General features: G+C 32.3%; 1 protein-coding gene across 1 annotated transcript; it reads right to left on the bottom strand.

Moving 5' to 3' along the window:
• Positions 1-8,977: 8,977 nt before the first annotated feature.
• Positions 8,978-13,207, bottom strand: LOC132627586 (purine permease 1-like). Its single transcript, XM_060343000.1, has 2 exons — positions 12,416-13,207; positions 8,978-9,521 (listed from the first exon to the last, which is right to left on the bottom strand). Exons 1-2 carry the CDS (start codon positions 13,100-13,102, stop codon positions 9,150-9,152), a joined length of 1,059 nt encoding a protein of 352 aa, XP_060198983.1. The 5' UTR covers positions 13,103-13,207; the 3' UTR covers positions 8,978-9,149.
• Between the last annotated feature and the right edge of the window lie 5,079 nt (positions 13,208-18,286).

Genomic DNA, 18,286 nt, shown 5'->3' with positions numbered 1-18,286 from the left:
CACTTTAAAAAAACCGAAGAACCGAACGCCCACCCCTAAATACATTTTTCTCAATGTAAAGCAGATCCAATAACAACTTTTAACCCCAACAGAACCCAAAACATTGGAGCCCAACTTTCTCTCTCTTTGCTCTTCAAACTGTGCTTCGTTCTTCTCTCTCTCTCTCTCTTTTTTTTTTCTTTTTCTTTTCGGTTTTACAATCAAAAATCAAATGGGAAGTAATTAAAAGAGTGTTTAGCTAATAACTTTAGTTCTCACATTAATGGTACACCATAAAATAAAGAAACTTTTTACATGGTGTAGCTAACATATAAGAGGTATTTAAATATAATAACTACACTTTAATTTTATTACAAATCGTAGCTATAAGGTATATGTATTTACAGCCCGTAGCTATAAAAGTGTATGTATTTGATTCATCTATATACATATATATTTGACTGACTGTATTTTGACAAAGTAGAGATATTTGACTGTATGTGTTGTTTGACTGATCTATATACATATATTTTTGATTGATTGTCTATTGAATGCACCCGAATACACGTAAAAAAAGGTAAAATATACTACAAATTGTAATTACAAAATAATAGCTACGGTTGATTAGAAGTCTAGATGCTATAGCTATTTATTTAAGTTATTCTAATAAATACATTAGCAAATCATGAGCTTGCTGAGCTTGGTAGTAACTCAAAAGCCGGGGGCAATAGTGTGGTAGATTGTTTGGCTGATCCAGAAGGTGGAGCTTTGTGGCCTATGTTCTGGCCTGCCCTCTGCAAGCGCAGAGTTGGACTATTTGGCCCAAGTGAAGGCATGGGTTGCTTGGCACCTAAAGTGGACCATACTGCATGAGGCGGTTTCACGTAACAACGAACAGCTAGCGGGTCATACACCCAACCGCTTTAGTTTAAAATAGTAATCCGAGTTCCGTCTCAATTTATATGATATATTTTGACTAGATATGAAGTTTAAGAAAGAAAAATGAAAGTTTCAAGTTAAATTATTTTTAAATATAAAAATGTATCATTCTTTTTCGGACAGACTAAAAAGGAAAGTGTATCAGATAAATTGGGACAGAGGGAGTATATATGTACATATATAATTCATGTATAATATGTATATAATTAGTGTATAAATTATGTATATCAGCTAAAAAAAGTAACCGGTGAATTCTGAGGACTATTTGTATAAGATACTGGTTTTATTTCATAGTATTTTTTTATTTTATGCTAAACAGACCTTGATACTGCAAAATTACTAACATCGGACATCAAAGTAGAGATTATTCAATGACATTATACAAAATAAACGTACATTGGTTTACCAATAAATCAGACAAATAAAGTCTGCGTCATATCTTGTTGGGGAATTGGATCCTCCTCTTTCTTCTGGCTGTTCTTCATTTCACCATAGAAGTATGAAACAAATCCCCAAAGAGAGAGAAGTATAGCTATCCCCTTTGTAGCTTGAAATGTTTCATGATATAAAAGCACACTTAATAGTTCTGTGAGTGGAAGTAACAAAGCAATTAAAATTCCACATAGCAAAGATGAACCGTATTTGACAAAAATGGCGGAATTGATGTTTTGTCAGATTTACGTTTTTGCAGATATGTGTTCTTCAAATACCGCCGGAGCATGGCATGAACTCGCAAAAGAAGACGTCGGATTTGGGGTTACTATTAATCGATCGCAATTGAGATTCTCCTTTTCGGAGTCGTCAGTCCATACTTTAACAACAGTAACAGAGAACCGGGACGAGGGGAAGAGAAGGGTGGGGAAATTTAGCTAAAAACTTTAATTCAGTTCATAGACAATGACTAAGCCTCAAGTAAGAATATAAGTTATTCTAAAAACCCATTCAAGAAGGGAATCCAGTTAGCAAAGTTGAGAACTTTTCGGCAACTTAAGCCAATCCAACAATAAAATCACAAAAATGTAGATCCCAAGTCAAATAGGAAACAAACACAGTGGTATTCAAAATGAACCAAAAACCTTCTGGATTAACAGAAAGGTCTTTAGAATCGAGAATTCGACAGTAAAACAGATCTCATGCTCGAAAAAGAATAGCAATGATTCAAAAAGATAAACTTTATAGGCGGTGGAGTTCTCGGAGGAACAGAAAATGGAAAAAGGGGAAGGGAGGGTGGGGGCGGATCTGTTCCGTATGAAACAGAGAAAAGAAAAAAGGGAAAGGGTGGGCTTTTAATTTTTTCATATCTAGTATATTTCGTAATTATGTTGGTATGTTTTTTAAATAAGGAAAACTATCCTTAAGTTTTGTAATAGAGAGTCTTAATTGGTATTTTTATGTCATTTTTCCTATTTTAAATAGATCAGAATCATTCTCAACGAGTCCATAAGAAGTGATCCTATTTTTTTCATCCGGTCCGGATAAAGACCAAAGATCTTGAGCGATCGATCCGGCAGAACAACTCAAAAGATAAAGAAGTATCGTAATTTGAGATGTCTTGGTTCAAATAAATATTTTGGGCTAATGCAATCAGATTTATTGCTTAAGTCCAAAATGTATGAATTTAATTGAAAGACCAATTCAATTGGACTAGTCTATTTTGTTGGACTTCACATGGTGAGCCACACCATTAGCCCGTCCATGCCATGTGTCGAATGATGTGGCACACCAAATCAAGTCAAGGACTAATAAAATCGTGTCACACGCATAAGTGACGTTGCATGTCAAGTCAATATATGAACCAATCAAATGTCGTCAAATGTTCAAATGACATGGTTCAACCAATTATATATAGATACTCTCTCTCCTGCAACTATTAATAGGGGTCTTCTTAAGGCCAAAAGGCATCAAGAAAAATAGACAGAGAAGCTCTCTTCTTCTAGGGTGATCTGCATGTCTTCGGCATACTTATAAGAAGTCTTCATTTGCTAGTGAGCCACAAATTTCCATACCTCCACGTCTGCGATCAAACCTTGGCTCCGCATTCATGGTGAAATCACAGCAACAAGTAATCCATCGATTCAAGAATAAGCAAAGCCCTTGATTTGATTATCGTGAACAGAAGAATCAGAGGATTACATCTTTTTTATTTAACATTTCATAAAGATTGTAACCTCTATACAAATCATTGAAATCAAATATCATTACTTTTAGCAATGTTTCTTGTCTTGATTATTATTTTTCAGGAACGATAATTAGCCTTTACAAATTTGACACGCCCAATGGGACGTAATCTGCCTTCATCTCTTCTCTCACAAATCAGATCTATAAAATCAAGAGCCACAAAACCGCAAAGATGGAAACTCCATTTTATAGGTACTTCAAGTCTTGTCTTTGAGTTTCGGCAAGTCTACACTCTGACAAGCCTTGAAGTAGGGGGCATTTGTAAACAACGAAATTTTACCGGATTTAAGAGAAGACTCTACAAGACGAGTCCAATCCATCTTCGAACTTTAAGGTCCGTTAGAGTTTCTTGTTCTTTACCCGAAACCCTAGCTCATGTCTATATAAAGCGACACATATTCCCTTGAAAAGACATCTCGAATATCCAATAAAATCCAGGATATTCACAAAAAGAGATCGAGATATATCACGAATATAGGCATATCTCGAACATCTGATAAATTCATGGGTATTGACAAAGAGATCAAGACATCAAATATTGTCTTTCAACTCGAAATACCGAAGCTGCCTAGCGTTCTTGGAGATAAAATACAGAGTCCGGAGCCAAAATGGCTTATTTTTGCAGCCATTAGACTAAAATAGGCTGTCTTTTTTTTTTATACCACAATGGGTATTTCGTTGGTTATCCAACGAAATACCCACACTAGGCACTTGTCACGCCCCAAAACCCACCCTAGACGTGACCGGCATCCGACGTCATGAACAACATCGGAAGAACCTAACAACACAATAATAATACTTGAACCCGCCAGGTTCAACATTCGCCTCCAACATTTTATAAAATAAAGGTAAACAAATCATGCATATAAGAACTAAATCAGCGGAAGTCTTTAGTTATCTATACTAGTCAAACATAACAACGTGCCCGAGAGTTAATCAATAACTCAATAACTACCCACAAATGTATACTAGGGAGCTTCTAAGACAAATGAGTAATAGTCTGAATCATCGGGACGCAGCCCGGACAACTAATATAATGAATAAGTAAATCAACAGGGTGTCCCACGAATGAATATGTGGGCTCACCAAATCAGCCGCAACAACAAGTCCTTCCTAAACGCCTGGAGTATCAAGAACCTGCTCTTCTCCGTTACCTAACATACCATAAAAAAACAATGGTATGCCTGAGTACTTCGTACTCAGTGAGTGCCTCGGGGACAATGAATAATACAAAAATTAAGTAAAATAATACATGAAGAAATCAATCTTGAGAATCATATGAAACCAACGTAAGATCAGTTATTCTTCAAATATGCCTTTTTAATCAATTAAGATAGTCATCAACAATTCCATAAGAGAATAAGAATGTCACACATGCCAATACAGGCCCAAGAATCAAGCATATCGCGCATACCGCACCACACCGGAACATATAATTCTCGGTGGCTATCCTTCCTCCCGAATAGCTAGGCATAAATCACACCGGACTATGTAGTACGCGGTGGCTATCCTTCCTCCCGAATAGCTAGGCATAAATCACACCCCGGGTAGTGAACCCAGCGGTGGCCACTCTTCCTCCCGAATGACTAGGCAATGACACACTAGGATCCATAGTGGCTACCCTTCCTCCCGAGTAGCTAGGCCAAACACAACAACAAAATTCATAGCGTAGAAGCCGATTCACAATTTGTCTCAAAGTAGTCACACCATCAAATAGCATTAAAGTTCATTATGCCATTACGAAAATCCATAATTTCATAGATAATCTTGAAAACGTTTCCACTTCTTTAAACAAGATTCCTTTGTCATAGTTCCTTTGTAAAATCATCAATACCAAAAATTAACCATCATCACTGATCATCTCTTATAGAAGAAAATGATTCATAATATCACATACATATATAGGGTTCGTTACAATCTAGATTTAATGTGGGCTTGTCCCCTCACGCACATTAACCATTAATCAAAACATGTAATAAATTTCAAGAGTGTAAAACCAATTCATCATATCATTCAAAACATGCTTTTATAAAGAATCAATCTTTCAAGAGAGTTTGCAAAAGAGACATATAAATTACCTTTATATTCAAAAAAGATTTTATCTTTAAAGAGACATACAAATCACAATAAGATTTTTAAAAGGGAGACATACCTTAATTTGTTAAAAAAAGTTTAACAATTCACTTTTCTAATGAAGAACACCCAAACCCTAGCTTGAATCACTTTGGAAGGAATTATGTTGCAAACCCTAGTTTTTTGTCACAATAATCATGTTAGAAAGGGATTAGGAAATTGAATTCAACCTAGAATCATGGTAACACTTACCTTGTATGTTTATTGAGGCTTGGGACTTGTTCTTATTGACTTTAGGGTAATTTTTCGTGAATGGGGTGCTGGGGAAATAAACCCCAAACCTTAAATATAACTTAAAACGCGTAAACCCGAGTTTTGACCCGAATCTGACCCGATTCGCGATTAGTCCGCGATGCGGGACCATCGCGCAATGTTCTGCAGCTCAATACTCAGACTTGCGCGATCGGTCCGCGATGCGGGGACATCGCACGCGCTGCCACGCGCCTGAAAAGGCGGCGTGTGTCGGTTCTGCACAGTGTTCGGTAAAATGGACATAAATTCTTGTACGTATCTCCGTTTGGGCTGGACGACCTACCGTTGGAAAGATATTTCAAAGGGATACAACTTTCATGAAGGAAGTTTTTCCAAATTCACAACACATTTTCATGAAAATCGCCCAGAAGACAGATCTACCAAAACTTAGGCGAATTTAAGAGGCCTTAAGAACTTCACTAATTGGTTTGACTTCAAAACGACCATCTCCCACCCGAATTCATCAAGAATGGATTCATATAGATAAAATATCATCTTAATACTAGAATTTTATATATTCATCAAGAATGGATTCATATAGATAAAATATCATCTTAATACTAGAATTTTATATATTCACACCTACACTTGTAGCGAAATGCAACAATTTTTTTTTTTTTTTTTTTTGCATTTCGTGAGTTAATCAACGAAATGCAACAATTTTTTTTTTCTTTGCATTACGTGAATAAAAAAACGAAATAGGAAATTATATAAATATATATATATATTTCATATACCAATGAAATAAGATAAATATATATATATATATATATATATTTTTTTGTATTTCATTTATATAAAAACGAAATAGAAAAATAATTATTTTTTTCGTTTATATACCAATGAAATAGGAATACATATATATATATATATTATTTCTTTTATTTTATTTGAAATATGAATTTTTTTTTTTATTTCATTCATATCAAAACGAAATTGGAAAATATATATATATATATATATATATATATTTGGTATTTCGTTTATTAAAAAACGAAATGTGAATTTTTTTTTATTTCGTTCATATCAAAACGAAATTGGAAAATATATATATATATATATTTGCATTTCGTTGGTATATCTGCGAAATAGTAAAAAAAAAAATTGTATTTCGTTTAATAAAAAACGAAATATGAAAATAATTTTTTTTGTATTTTTGTATTTCGTTTATATAAAAAAATAGGAAAATAATTTTATTTTCATTTCGTTTATATAAAAACGAAATAGGAATACATATACTAATGAAATAGGATATATATATATATATATATATTATTTCTTTTATTTTATTTGAAATATGAATTTTTTTTTATTTCATTCATATCAAAACGAAATTGGAATATATATATATATATTTGGTATTTCGTTTATTAAAAAACGAAATGTGAATTTTTTTTTTATTTCGTTCATATCAAAACGAAATTGGAATATATATATATATATATATAATTTTTCTATAACGCAGTAAAACAGTACCAATTTGTTTTTTCTATAACGCAGTAAAATACTGCGTTATAGAAACAGTATAAAAAAAAAAAAAAATTGGCCAACTTTATTTTTTGCAACACTTAGTGTTTTTCTCCATACCTTGACCAATCATTAGTCGTGTGTCAAGACTCCGAAACGTCAATATTTTATATAAAACCTGATATTTTTTTCTGCGTACAGTAATGTAGGCCCAATACATCAAGGATACGTAGACGTTCGGATCGTCATTTTAGGTGTTGAAAAGGTGGCCGAAGTAAGTTTTGTTTGAAAAAACTTAGTGTTTGACTGTAAGGTTATTTTAGTCAATGTTATATGTCGAGAAAATTAGTCAGCTTTATTTTCAAAAATTGAAACCGCAGAAGTGAAATTGACATTCACAGCTACATTACCCCGGGATTTTTACGTTGAAATCTATTGCGTATCATCATCTTATAAGTACATAAAACTGAAAATTTCAGGCCAATTTGGGGGAAAATCAAAATTGAATGGGATAAAAGGCGTTTTTTTAAAAATCGGCTCGGCTCCGCATAGATCTCGAAAAAATACGCAATTTCAAAAAAAAAAAACCGCGTAAAACAGACGTCCGAGCGCAAAGTTATGACCATCTAAAGTTTGACGACTTTACAACTAGTTTTTCTCCCTATATCTTTTAGAATTATATTTATATTCAAAATAAAGTTATGTCTTGACTTTACAACTATTTGTTTTTTTGTTTATTAAAAAACGAAATAAGATTTATTTTTTATTTCGTTCATCTAAAAACGAAATATGAAAATAATTTTTTTTGTATTTTTGTATTTTGTTTATATAAAAAAATAGGAAAATAATTTTATATATAAAAACGAAATAGGAATACATATACCAATGAAATAGGATAAATATATATATATATATATATATATATATATATATATATATATATATATATATTTTGTATTTCATTTATATAAAAACGAAATTGGAAAATATTATTTTTTTTATATGAATATATATTTTGTTGGTATATAAACGAAAAAAATAATTATTTTCCTATTTCGTTTTTATATAAATGAAATACAAAATATATGTATATATATATATATATATTTATCCTATTTCATTGGTATATGTATTCCTATTTCGTTTTTATATAAACGAAATGAAAATAAAATTATTTTCCTATTTTTTTATATAAACGAAATACAAAAATACAAAAAAAATTATTTTCATATTTCGTTTTTTAATAAACGAAATACAAAATTTTGTTTTTACTATTTCGTAGATATACCAACGAAATGCAAAATATATATATATATATTCCAATTTCGTTTTTATATGAACGAAATTAATTTTTTTTTATCCTATTTCGTTTTTTAATACACGAAATGCAAATATATATATATATATATATATAATTTCCTATTTAGTTTGTTTATTCACGAAATGCAAAAAAAAAATACATATTTCGTTGATTAATTCACGAAATGTAAAAAACAATAAAAAAAAATTGTTGCATTTCGTTGATTAACTCACGAAATGCAACAAAAAATTCCGGCTATGAACAGTGCCTTGTGTGGGTATTTCGTTGGATAACCAACGAAATACCCATTGTGGTATAAAAAAAAAAAGGCAGCCTATTTTGGTCTAATGACTGCAAAAATAAGCCATTTTTGCTCCGGACTCATAAAATACATCTCAACGAGATCCAAATCATCCTACGTTCAAGAAATACGCTACTAGCAGACCTCGAACTACGAAAAAAATTTAAGAGCAAAGAATCAAGGAATAAACAAAATTGTATATGCACTGTTTATTACAAAGTATTCCTATTTTTTCATATTTTGTTTGTCATTGCAGTTTATTTTTCGTACATCAAAATTTGTTGCAAGCTACATATAATCAATTTCGGCTTCAAATACATTTCTTTCATCTTCAACTCAAGTATTGTCCAACACCTACTTAGACGTGCTTTACAAACAAAACTGAACTCTTTGCTTTTATGTTTTCTCATGCTTCATGGCACTTTGCGTTGCAGAGGGAAAAAGGTAGTCGGTAGTTCATATTAAACACGTTTGTGTATCTGGTAATTGTGGGTAACCAATAAATTCTAGAGTTTTATCTTTTGAAAACAGAATTTTGCATCTGTCGTTTGCACATAATAATTTCATATAATAAAAGAAACTAAATGGGCCATAGCTCTGCTACACAACATGTGCCGTTTGGTCCATATCTAATTGTTGGGATATTTGGCTCTCGGTTTTCTTCAGCTTCATCTTCTTCTCCTTCTTACTTTGCTCATATTCACCATAAAAGTACGAAACAAATCCCCATAGAGCTAAGAAAATAGCAACTCCTTTTTCAGCTTGAAATTTTTCGCGGAATAAAATTACAGCTAAGACTTCAGTAACAGGAAGTAAGAAAGCGCCTATAATTCCAGAGAGCAAAGACGAAGAATAAAAGATTACTCCAACTAATCCCAATAGCGCAAATTGCCAAATAATGGCACACCATACTAGTACCATATAGTACTTAACTTCTCCAATGGCATAACGACTTGCTTCCCTTGGAATCGCCTGTCAAAATCATTCGTTAATATGTTTTGGCTATTATTGATTCTTCTTATCTAAATTGAATAAATTAACTTTATGTATGGTATAGAATGGCTTAAGGAAAGAAGAGCAAGTAGAATTGAAAGCACAAACCAAATGAATTTGTTCTCGATCTTATTACGTTTGACTATAAAGTATACACAAAAGGGATTTATTCTCTTTCCTTTTTAAAACTTTTCTTAGTGGAAGTATCTACGTACTAATAGTTTTCTAAAATTTGCTCTTGCCTTTTAACCTTTTAGGACTTGTTGCAACTTTATTGGGAAAAAAAAGAGGAATTAATTTTGTCAATCCATGTTGAGGTGTATCATGGAATTAGATACTCCATCTGCATTTGAGTGTATGCACGTGAAACTTCTATTACTACAAAACGCAAATTTCCCATGTCCCGTGGAAAATTGACTCATCTTTAAGAAAATTTTCAAAGAAAAGTTAGTCGAAGATCCGTCGAAAATGTTTCGAATGAGTCAATTTCTAGCAGTTCCATCGGAAATTTTGTTAGAAATCCCTTATTTTTAGTTGTGTACGTGGAATAAGATTACTTTCTGAAATAAAGTATTGCAGCTCTAAAATCTTGCCCATTTTAGGTACTCCCCTAAGAAGATAAGAACGAAGGTACTATAGAGTTTGTAAACAACTCCAATTTAAGATGGTTGGCGGTAGGCCGATGTCATCTTCTAACATACGTGTGAGGATAAATATAGCATTGCTATGAGGAAACGTACAAAGTCTAGACAAAAGAAAAGAGTAGACAATAATGGTAGAATATTGGATTTATCAAAAATCGCTTTCTTCTTTTAGGTAGAAGATTTTGATTTTTACCGAAATAAGTGAGGAATACGATTATGACCCCAGAAATAAGTAAATAGGTCTCTTTTTTTCTGTCTCTAATAGGGTAAACAAGTCTATTACCTGCGGAGTACTTTTTTTTTTTTTAATGCTAAAAGACTTTGCATACGAAATCAACTCGAGAAAATGTAGGAGATTCTATCTTTATTTTAAGGGAAAAGGGTCAAATATATCCCTTTATTTTAATTTATTGACAAATTTTACCCTCCGTTAGTTAAAGTAATCAAATATATTCCTTCGTTAGCCAAAGTACCCAGATATACCCCTGAATGGATGAAAAATCTCAAATCAGCGAAAATTACCCATGCCCCATCACTTAGATCCGACCAACAAAATTATTCCCTCCCCCCCCCACGCCACCCCACACACACGCCCCTACGCGACCTAAACTACTCAGTCCCGAGTTCTGATCATAATCTGGTTTTAGTTCATGTGTTGAAACCAATTGTTTAGCTCATTTATGGTTATGTCTTGAAACCATATTTTGAGTTTTAGTTTGAGACAGTTTTGAGAGATGTTTTGGTTTGAGTTTGGTTCAGTTTTGTGCAAATTTTTCTAACAGGTTTTGTCCAATTTTTGATGTTTATAGAAAATCCCAATTATGTCTTCTTGTACTACTACTACAAACTTTCCAACCGAACTCCCACATATTCATTCTAGGAAACATGATGTTTTCCCCAAAAATCAAGTACTAGGAACTCTCTGTTTCCCTTCCAAGAAATACGCCACCTAGGTTTCACTGCTCAAACTAGTAGTCAAACTAATTTTCTCTCTGCAATGGATGAAAATTGTAAATTGAAAATTAGTTCAACTGATATCTCAGATGGGTATGGTAAAGAATTGGAAATTGCTGAGGTACCGAGTATTTTAGGTAGTTTAGGCCGCATAGAGGGGTATATTACGAAGGGCGTGGGGGGAGAGAATAATTTTGTGGATCGGGCCGGATTTAAGTGATGGGATATGGGTAATTTTAGTTAAATGATTAATTTTGGCTGATTTGAAATTTTCCATCCATTCAAAAGTATATCTGTGTACTTTAGCTAATGAAGGGGTATATTTTACTACTTTGATTAAATGAAAGCAAAATTAGCCAATAAACTAAAATAAAGCGATATATTTGACCCTTTTCCTTGATTTTAATATACAGGCAAAAAAAAAAAAAAACTATATAGACAGCTAGAAAAGGTGAGGCTGGCCAGACAGAACATAGGCTGAACACTATTACTCCGTACTCCAATTATTTAACGAGTCAAATAGTAACTTGCTTTTAACATAGTTTTTACTTATATTTTTAAATAATATATTTAAAAGAGTTGCAACTTGTGTTAATCTATCTTACTCGGATTCTTTAAAGATATTGATGAGCGGGTGTCGGATCCTCTCAAAGTAGTGTATTTTTGAAGAATTCGACACGAGTGCAGCATCATTTTTGAAGAATCCGAGCAACTTAGGTAGTAATTGTATTCGAGTTTTTAAAGTGTGAACTTTTTCCTAAAAGATAAAAATTAACACTTACCCAAATTAAGCCAAAAGATTTTTTTTTTTAAATCAATCTTTGTAGCGCGCACTTACATTCTTTTTGAAAGAGACAAATTAATACTATTCGTTTCGTTTCGTTTCGTTTCAATTGTAAACCCATCTGATTAAACATAAAATTTGAAATATTGAAATTTATGTTCTTAATGTGTTATATAAAGGATAAAACAGAATTATAGTTTAAGTTAGGTTGGCGAAGGCCCTACCGTGTAAATATATTCGATTAGCGGACGAGACAAACTACCGACTCTTCTCTCATTGGATCTCACAGTACTGAGAGCACAACCAAAAATAGGACGGAGTAAATAACACTCAAATGATTGAAAATGAATTATTATCTTACAAGTTTCAAAACCAGATAAGAAAAACATATTTTCCTGATATAAAAATGCTCCTACAACAGTTGGAAACTTAAATCTACCGCAGAAAAAGCCTTTTTCCCGATTAAATTCTGTAAAGAAAAGGAAATTTACCTGGAAATCCTTGTTAATAATCATTCCAACAGTGCAAAACACAGTAGCAGAAACACCAATAACCATCTGAATCTCCAACACAGTAGTATACGTAACAGCTCTCTTAGCCTTCATATAAATCAACTCAATTAACGGCAACATTAACCCATAAAACACTGCACCAATAAACGTCATAACAAACCCCAACACATAATCCTTTCCAGACTCACCCTCAGGTCTATCACCATTAGCTCTTAAAGCTAACGTGGCAGCACCAGCAATCAACAAAACCACTGAATTCGTCGAATACGCTGTTAATTTCTGCTTAACAATAAGCACTGCAAATAACGCAGTAAACGCTAGTTGAGTTGCGTTAATTAAAGTCGAAGTTGAAACAGGTAATTTAGCTGGGCCCCATGAGTTTAAATAACCGTCAAGACCAGCGATTATTCCGACACCAGCCGATGATATCAACTCTTGTCGTGTTATAAAGACGATTTTAGCCTCAGGTCCTTCGATTTTCCTTCGTTGAAAGTAAGCCAGGGCTAGGGGTATTAATATAATTGGACAACCAACTGTTTGTAACATACTGGGTATCCAAATTCTTTGACCACCATGAATGAAGTAGAGACGAGAGATTAAAGGGCCACCACAGTAGCCTATTGAGAGGAGCGTTATGTTGAAGATTAGTAGGATAAGTTTCTTCATTTTTGAGATGTTTGTTGTGTGTTTTGGGTTTCCAACTTTTGTTTTTTGCTTATGTTAGATGTATAATTGTGGGAAGGGGAGGTCCATGGTAGACCATTTATAACAATCGTAAAATATTCCCCAAACCCCGATTAATGCCGTTTTAATAACAGGTTAAATCTCGAGTATTTTTCCTTTTGCGTCATTTTTTTTCTATAGTGGATTATATATTTTACTAGTATATCACTTCCTCTGTCTTGTGTCACTTTCAAATTTCGAGATTCAAATTTTTAAATTTTGATTATGAATTTAGATATAGAGCCTTTAAAGTTTTTAAAATAAAAATAATGTATCTGAAAATTACGTAAAAATGTTATAAATTAAAATAATTGATATTAAAATAATTAGAGGACATGAAAAAATTGTGATAAAAATTTTTATTTGACTCTTAAAATCGAAACAATGTCACTATATTGAAACCGAGGGAGTACTTATGAGCGGAGCTAGGTAGAGAGGCGCGGTCATCTCAAAATAATATAATTTTTTATATACATATAAATTATTGAATCCCTTGATAATATGAGTAATGATTCTAGCATACTGACAAAAGATGGTTCAACACTAGCTTTAGGTCATAGATCAGATTCCAATTGTGATAATATACGCTATCTTTAGTTATATTTTATCTTTAATTTAATATTATTATTTAGAAATTAATCTAATTTATCTTAATCTATATATTAATTAATATCATAAATATAATATTATATTGTCAAGTTATTAAGATCTAACTAAATATAATAGTATTTCATATTTTATAATAAGTGAATCTGGTAGCTTAGAAAATAAAACATTAGGTTACTTCGTATATATTAGGTTAGAGTACACGATAGTGTACTAGGTCAGTGGCGGATGCATAGCATTCTAGGTGGGGTTCAATTAAACCTCTATTTTGATGGGAAGCATAAATTTATGTGTAAAAATTTATCAAAATTGCAGTAAATACTAGTAGATATGAACCCATAACTTTTAAAATACAATAAATTAAGCTAAAAATCTTGAAGGTTGAGCCCATAATATTTAAATCCGGTACTAAGTTATTTGTTATTCTAGGTCAAGGTCCATGATAGTGTAGAGGCTTTACCGTGCAAGTATAAGGAGGTTACATTCCATATTTATTGTCTTATGTATGCCTTTAATTAACAGTTAGATTATAAGATTTTTGTTTATTTCATTAATTTAAGGGTAATGTCACAACCTTTCTGTGACTGTGGTCCCAACCTATCAACAAGTGCTTCTTACCTAACTTATTCTTTTCCAAGCATTCTTTCCCTACTCTGATATAATATGGCTGCTCACGGTGGATATACATAACTCTCCAATTTTGACTCTTAGTATGAATACAACTTACTCTACTTTTCTTTAATTTGTTCATTTTTTCGAATATTAGGAGGTAGGGGTTTGAAGAAAAATGAAGATATATACTTACTGATAAGAAAGAAAACAAGATTATTAATTAAATACCAAGATGCAAAAGTAGAAAAGGCCAATTAAAATAAACTAAAGCCAAGGGAAAAAGGACAGCTAGCCTTTTTGGTATTGTGAATACTTTTTTTCTTGTATTATTGATAGTTGATAAGCATGAGGTTGTATATTGATACTTTTCTTTATAGTAAGGTATGGTTCGTAGAATAGAGAATTATAGGCTTATAGGCGAAGAAAATGCTAAAGTGAGGAACTTTCGCATGTGAAATTAAGAACTAAAATTTGATGATCTGTCGATCGGTCTTCAACTACCATACGCGAAAGACAAACCGAATATTGTATAAAGGACGTACGTTCACTTTTTTTTTTTTTTTTTTTTTTTCTCTTTTCTTTCTTTTCTTCTCAAGTTTCAACCCCTCTAGTCTAACATGTTAGTGTGACTGGAAATTACAGTAATTTAACCGGGGCGGATTTAAGTAAGTCCGAAGGGTGTCACGTGACACTGCTTCGTTGAATTCTTTTACTAGATATCCATCTATAAAAAAATAAATAAAACGAACTTAAAGGTCAAATTAATAAAGTGACACTGCTTCTACACAAAATTGTGCGCTGGTCTGTTGGTTAGGCGCTACGATTTTGGGGCTGAGGTCGCGAGTTCGAACTAGCTCATTCTACCCTAAATTTATTAATATGATTTGAGTTGTCTTTTTATAATATGATATCATTATAGTTTTTATTTAGTTGCTCACTCTTTTACATGGTGACACTATTTATGAAAAATTCTGCGTACGCCACTAATACTAAATCAACTAGCCTAACATATATAAGAAAGTACAAATACAATTGCCTGCCTAATGAAAATTTTTGTGAAACGTACGATCATTTCTTTTATTATACTAAAGTGAAACAAGTTTTGAGTAGTGATAGAATCTTTATTTGAACCATTTGATATCTGACATCTGTTAGTTCGACTAATTCACATCCGTGTTGCATATGACCTATCAAAGAGAAAAACACTCCCGATTAGATGAGATAATCTGTGTGCCATTATTTGACAGTTAATTAGTAAGAAATCACTCAAAGGTAGAAAATATCACTGTTCTGATATAAGGCGTGTTTGGTATGGAGGAAAACATATGTTTGCTAGGTAAATCGTTGAGACAAGAGTAAATCTAGTTTCGTGAGTATGCTCTAATAGGGGGCACAGAGTCTCTATAGATCCCAATGTTTTGGAAAACATTTTTTCTAGAAAAGCAAGTCCTTAAAAATTTGAAAAAATGACTTTCCTAATTAAATTAGGGAAAACAACTTTTATAAGTGATATTCCACACTGATTATCTCCTCAACACCCTTCAATACGCCCCCAACCCACCCCCACCCCCACCCCCATAGCCTCGATCGCCACCAGCCCACACTCGGCCCCTACGTCCCACCCCCATGCCCCATAGTGTTTGAAACTTAGAATAGATTGTATACAAATTCATTTGGTCAGCACAATATTTTTTGCTTGCTTACTAAACACTAAAGTAATATTTAAATATAAAACTACTTATTTTTTAGAAAATCATTTTCCTGAGTATCAAACACACCCATAAACTTAACATCTTAAGTCAAATCAGCTTTACTTACGGTCAAACGGATGCTATAGGGGCCCGTTTGGATATGATTTGAAATCAGATTGATTTGAAGTTGAAGTTTTGTTTAGACATCCAGTTTGGATTTCTTAAGTTATATTTTTTTTAATAAATATGAAAACACCACAAATTGTGAAAACTATCAAAACTTCCCCTATTTAATTATACAATCTTACCAAATGAGAAAATTTTAGTTTATAACAAAATTAATACGGTACTAGAAGACATTTATGAAAAATACAACATCTATTGATATAAACTCAGTTCAATTAAAAGGAAAATTGAACAAAAGTTGTAATGAAACTACTCTTTTTAAGGGAAAAGGGTCATATATACCTTAGCTAACTCTATCCTCCATTAGAGATAGTGAACAAAAATACTCCTGCCTTCTTCAAAGTTCACAGTTATACCCTATTTTGGATGAAAACACCCAAATCTTCTTAAATTATCCAATTTCAAAAAAATTATTCACTCCCTTTATTGACCTGACCCGACCCGTCTATCATCATCATCAACAACAAGCTTCACCTTCATCTTCTTTCGTGGAGAAAAAGAAAGAAGCAAACCCATAACTTTCTTCCTTCCTCCTTTTTCTTAGGTATTTTCAAGAATTATAAACATTTAGCAAATACACACCAACACTCTCTCATAAGCCTTAATACAACTCAAATATGGTGATCAAGAATCACAGTTCTCGTATCTTAACAGAACCATATGACTCAAAAATCAAGTCACCTACAACAAAATTTCCATTAAAGAATCAAACTTTTTCAAAAACCTAATTCAAAATGGAGCAAAATTAATAACAAACCCATCACTTGCTTCCTCCCTCCTTTTTCATAGGTACTTTCAAGAAAGAAATTCAGTGTTTTCTTTTCAAATTTAGCTAAGTTTTAGTAGTTATGTGTGAATCCAACGCTGCTTTCCTTAATTAAGTAAGAGCGGAATATGTTGGCGTTTTCACATTAGCTACTTTAATTAATTGTGATTCCCAGATGGAAAGTCTTTATGTACTTTGATTTGGGTTCCATTTTGCTTTTATGACTTAAATTATTCATTACAGTTTTCCTTTTTCTGGTTTCCTCATATATTTGCAGTGACCAGCGTTTTCAATATATACTGAGAATTGTTCAGTTTATATCAAGGGAAACTCGTCGTTGATTTTCAATCTTCCTGTTGAGTTCCTATCTTGCCTAACGTAAGAATTCTCATCTTTTTGCTAAATATTCAGTTATGGATGTGTTTTTGCTTCTTTCTTTATTTATTCATGAAAGATGATTCAGGTGAAGCTTGATGATGATAGGAGGGTAGGTCGGGTCAATAGAGGGACTGGATAATATTTTTTGAAATAGGATAATTTAAGAAGATTTGAAGGTTCATCAAAATAGGAGTGTAATTGTGAACTTTGAAGACGGTAGGAGTATTTTTGTTCACTATCGCTAACGGAGGGTAAAGTTAGCTAACAAAATAAAGTAGAGGGGCATATTTGACCCTTTTCCCTCTTTTTAATATATAATCCTTCATATGGTACGAATAATCTTTTCACGTAGAGCATGTAATATTTCTGATATGATGATCGAGAAGATAAACCAACATTGTTACTTTGTGTTAAGTTTTACATTTAAAAAAATATATCTACCATCTTAAGGATTTTTTTATACAAAATCTAAACTTATGGATCAAGTTTGACATTTAAAAATTGAAATAATGATTTGGAATCTCAAATCCTACTTTTTGAAGAATTTGAGATTTAAAATCATGATATAAAATTGAAATTGAAATTTAGGGCAAATTTCATCAATAAACATTGGTTTAAAATTAAAATATAAAATCATGATTTCAAATCGGAAAGTGAAACATAAGGGAGGAATTTTTCAACGTAATACATGCCATTATCCAACTAGTTATGACCTGGCAATTGAAATATTTTATCCGCAAGCAGTCATCTACAGTAGTACGGACTACTTGATTCTGAAGGCATCAAATCAATTATGATTGATCAATTTCTGATCAGATAATTTTGTTCCAAACTTTAACGTCACATTTCAAGGAGGAATTTCACAAGTTGCTAAACCAAAGTCACACT

This window comes from Lycium barbarum, chromosome 2, assembly GCF_019175385.1.
Source record: "Lycium barbarum isolate Lr01 chromosome 2, ASM1917538v2, whole genome shotgun sequence".
NCBI lineage: Eukaryota > Viridiplantae > Streptophyta > Magnoliopsida > Solanales > Solanaceae > Lycium > Lycium barbarum.
The sequence above is the reverse complement of the archived record's forward strand: the minus strand, read 5'-3'. Positions and strand labels throughout refer to the sequence as shown.

What these genes read in the sequence shown, in the direction of transcription:
- LOC132627586 (XM_060343000.1), bottom strand. Translation starts at nt 13,102, where the DNA reads ATGAAGAAACTTATCCTACTAATCTTCAACATAACGCTCCTCTCAATA. An exon ending in TTATTAACAAGGATTTCCAG is followed by an intron (nt 9,522 to 12,415) that starts GTAAATTTCCTT and finishes TGATTTTGACAG; the next exon opens with GCGATTCCAAGGGAAGCAAG.